This window comes from Helianthus annuus, chromosome 16, assembly GCF_002127325.2.
Source record: "Helianthus annuus cultivar XRQ/B chromosome 16, HanXRQr2.0-SUNRISE, whole genome shotgun sequence".
NCBI lineage: Eukaryota > Viridiplantae > Streptophyta > Magnoliopsida > Asterales > Asteraceae > Helianthus > Helianthus annuus.
In genome coordinates, this window is record NC_035448.2 from 180,796,529 (window position 1) to 180,800,119 (window position 3,591).

General features: G+C 35.3%; 1 protein-coding gene across 1 annotated transcript; it reads right to left on the minus strand.

Moving 5' to 3' along the window:
• Window positions 1-600: 600 nt before the first annotated feature.
• On the minus strand, window positions 601-2,719 carry LOC110918261 (F-box protein At5g07610-like). The gene is made up of 2 exons (XM_022162607.2): window positions 1,233-2,719; window positions 601-816 (listed from the first exon to the last, which is right to left on the minus strand). Exon 1 carries the CDS (start codon window positions 2,642-2,644, stop codon window positions 1,496-1,498), a length of 1,149 nt encoding a protein of 382 aa, XP_022018299.1. The 5' UTR covers window positions 2,645-2,719; the 3' UTR covers window positions 601-816; window positions 1,233-1,495.
• Between the last annotated feature and the right edge of the window lie 872 nt (window positions 2,720-3,591).

Here is a 3,591-nt window from a genome sequence, read left to right on the forward strand (position 1 = left end):
TTTTAACATTATTTCATTAATTTCCTGTGCTGAGCGTAATTGGAGTACTTATGCATTTATCTATTCGCTTAGGAGGAACAAATTGACTACAAGCCGTGCTGAAGAGTTGGTTTACATCCACAATAATCTACAACTTTTGTCAAGGAATCCGAATGATGATGTAAAGATGTGGGGTGTGGGCAGAGATGCTTTTGACTCAATGGAAGATGTTGGGTTTTTGGAGGTTGCCGATCTCTCGCTAGATGAAACGGAATTTGAAAACAACTTGATTATTGATTAATTACCTATGGTTGATGTAGTGTTTTTAGAGTTTAATATATTTTTGGACTTTGTTTAATATATTTTTAACATTTGGACTTTGTTTAATATATTTTTATTTTTTAATATTTTTTTTTTGTCGTACCCGTATCTTGTATTTTTGAGTTTTGCCATTCGTCGTCCCCGTACCCCAGTCCCGTATCCGTATCCGTGCTACGTAGCTCACCCCTGACCCTATCAACAACTATGCTATAAAGTGGATTTAACTGGTTACATTTATTTGTTATTCTTGCAAAATTGAAGAGCAAGACTGTATTTGTGGTTCAAATCAAATAAATGTTATGCAGGGGAGATCGGGAACTATGATTCATATAAAAAGAACCAGAACGCGTCGTTTACACAATTTGATGAAGCATAAATAATGACTTGTTCCCCATGGAAATCCAGTCCCGATCATATCAAGTATATGAGTTTACCTGACCTGATATTGGTAGTAAGTTCACATGCCTGATGCGACATATTCATCTGTTATGACATCTGGATTTAGGCAAGCAGCAGCTTCACAATTCAATGCAGCGAAAAAACAAGTTCGCTGAATATAAATTCATCATCAAAGGGAGTGTTTGGATGTGTATTTTGAAACAGGTTATGTGATATTTAACAGTTAAACTCAAAACACTTGAACATGATGCAGGTGGGAACATTTAAAATAAAATAAAATATAACAACCTTTTTATTAATTGAATAACTGATTATATAAAAGTGTAGATGGAAGTAAAAACCAGTAAATATTACTTTCCATTTTTTTAACTTGCAGCGGGTAAGGAACACATACAAAATAAGTTTATAGTTTATCCAAACACCAAAACTGATTATTACGACTTCAAGTCACAATAATCACATAATCATAAACATCCAAACACCCCTAAACAACAATAAAAATAATGTTAATGATTCTGAAAAGTAGAACATACTAGAACACCCTCTATATATACATAAGGTAGCTTCTTTAAGCCCGTGTCATAGTACACTTATCACCACGGACACAATGACGCATACTTAAGGGCGTAACAGAGGGTGCGCTCAAATCCCCCTTAACTTTGATTGGTTATGGAAGTCATAACCGAGACACTTTACCAAGACCTAATATTTTTATAAGCTAATACTTTTTTTCAAAAAAACGCACTTTCAAACCCCGTTATTACGAGCGAGAGATAATAACAAATCAACTTGTCTTTTAGAAAGAAGCTAAGGTTTCGGTGTAACGATGAAATCTTGAGTACCCATCATGGAAGTGAAAGGGGAAGGAATTGGTGAGCGTAAAGATCTCCTTAAAACTCTTGGCACGAGCTTTATATGTTATCATCTTAAAGGGGGTTACCAGCACCAGGAACGTATCTTCTTCTTCTTCACCTCTGACCACATCAATGACTTGTAATTCGTACTGATCGAAAAAAATGTTGATTTCTGGGAAAGCACCCGGAAGCTCATCAAGCTCAAGTTGATACCTGATAAACCACCCAGAATGATCGCTCAACATCTCATACACATTTAGGCGCAAACTATCACGTTTGGATACTATTAAATGCAGATGACCTCTAGATTCCCCAAAGTACATTTCCCCGAATCTTGTTTCTGAAGGATTCATCTGCGCAGGTAAGGGCAACGTTTGCAACTGTTCAACATCAAGTTTAAAGTACAAGGGACTGAATGTGCCATAAGAAGGAGCCCAATAAACAGCTCCATTCCAGTAAACCCCATGGCTGTAGGTGGCTATCCACGCGGGGAAAGATTCAATAGAAATCTTCCATTTCCGTGTATCAGATGAGTAGATTTGAATCTGAAACAACTCCCCACGAGTATCTAATTCACGAATACAAACAAGTTTATAGTGAACACAATCTGTTTGATGAAATGCCAGACCCATACAACGGACTGTTTTACGAACTTTAAGACCTCCGCGGATCGGTGGGATGAGGGCCAATTGCTTGGTGGTGGGATTAAATACATAATATTTATCAGCAGCTTTCTGACCTATAGACCCTCGTTCAGTACAGCAGAGTAGTAATCCATTACAAGATTGCAAGATTCTAACACCCGAACGGTCAAAGTAGGTATCAAGATTACGACAAGGAGGAGGGGTGCTTGGGTTTTCAACATCAAACGGGACATATACATTGTCAGCAAATATACCAGGAGATTTTGAAAGCTTATCATACCTGTGGGTGAAATGTGTGTGAGTCAAAAGCAAACGCCAGTGTTTGGAAACAGATTTGAAGCGGAGGATGGAGGTAACTGGTAGCCGGAGAAGGATCTCGGTTAAAAGGTCATCGTTGGAACCTATCAAAGCTCCAGACTTGTTGGTTTTGGCTCTGGCGTGCACCATTTTTGTGGTGAGTGTGTTTTTCCGTTAGGGTTTTAGAAACTCCTTTGTGAAATTAAAAGGAGAAAGTGGGCCGGGCCCAATCTTGTTATATAACTGTCAAATCTTGTTATTTGTTATTTTGGTTTCAGTTTAGGATTTTCAGCGATTTCTGAATTCGTAATTAAATAATTTCATTTGGTTAGCTTCTACCGAAATTCATTCATTATCATGTTTAACTAGGTGGTTACGGCGGGGAATGGTGTTAATCTGACCCTTTATGAACCCCAATTTCACTTGTTACCAATGAAATCAGAGCTGTAAACTGACCAGTTTATAAAAATAAGGTTTTTTTACATATTTTCTCCTCCTAAACTGTTTTATTACGTATTTCTCCAAACAAAAAAAAATCAATTATATATTTCTCCTTTTTAACCCATCTAGGGTGTGATAAATATACCCAAGATGAAGATTAATATACCCAAAAGTCAAATTTAATAATGATTTAGTAATGATTAACTACTTTATTATATTATTTTATTATAGAGTTAAAAGTAATAATTATGTTTTATTATAAAGTCAAAATTAATAATTATGTTTTTTATGTTATTTTACTTTATAATACTTTTGTTACTTTTTTGTTATACTATTATTAGTATTAATAGCAATATTAATAAATAAATAGTCAAGACACTTTATTATAAACACGAAAGTGAAAAAATTCATCATAAATAAATAAAAGTTCATCTAATAAAAAAGTAAACGCGCAAACATTAAAACAATTAATCACTTAGATCGACAAAACCACTTTCACGACGATAAAGCTGGGTATATAATTTTAGAGGCCACCTATACATGGTCTCCCATCTAGCCGCAGACATGCTAATTTTGCGAAAATTCCAATAAGGCGTGATTGTAGGAATCGGGTACCTTCCTTTAATTATATTTTGTTAAACTTTTCCTTTACAGTT

Bases quoted from the DNA above. Each gene is read 5' to 3' on its own strand.
- LOC110918261 (XM_022162607.2), bottom strand. From the start codon at position 2,644: ATGGTGCACGCCAGAGCCAAAACCAACAAGTCTGGAGCTTTGATAGGT.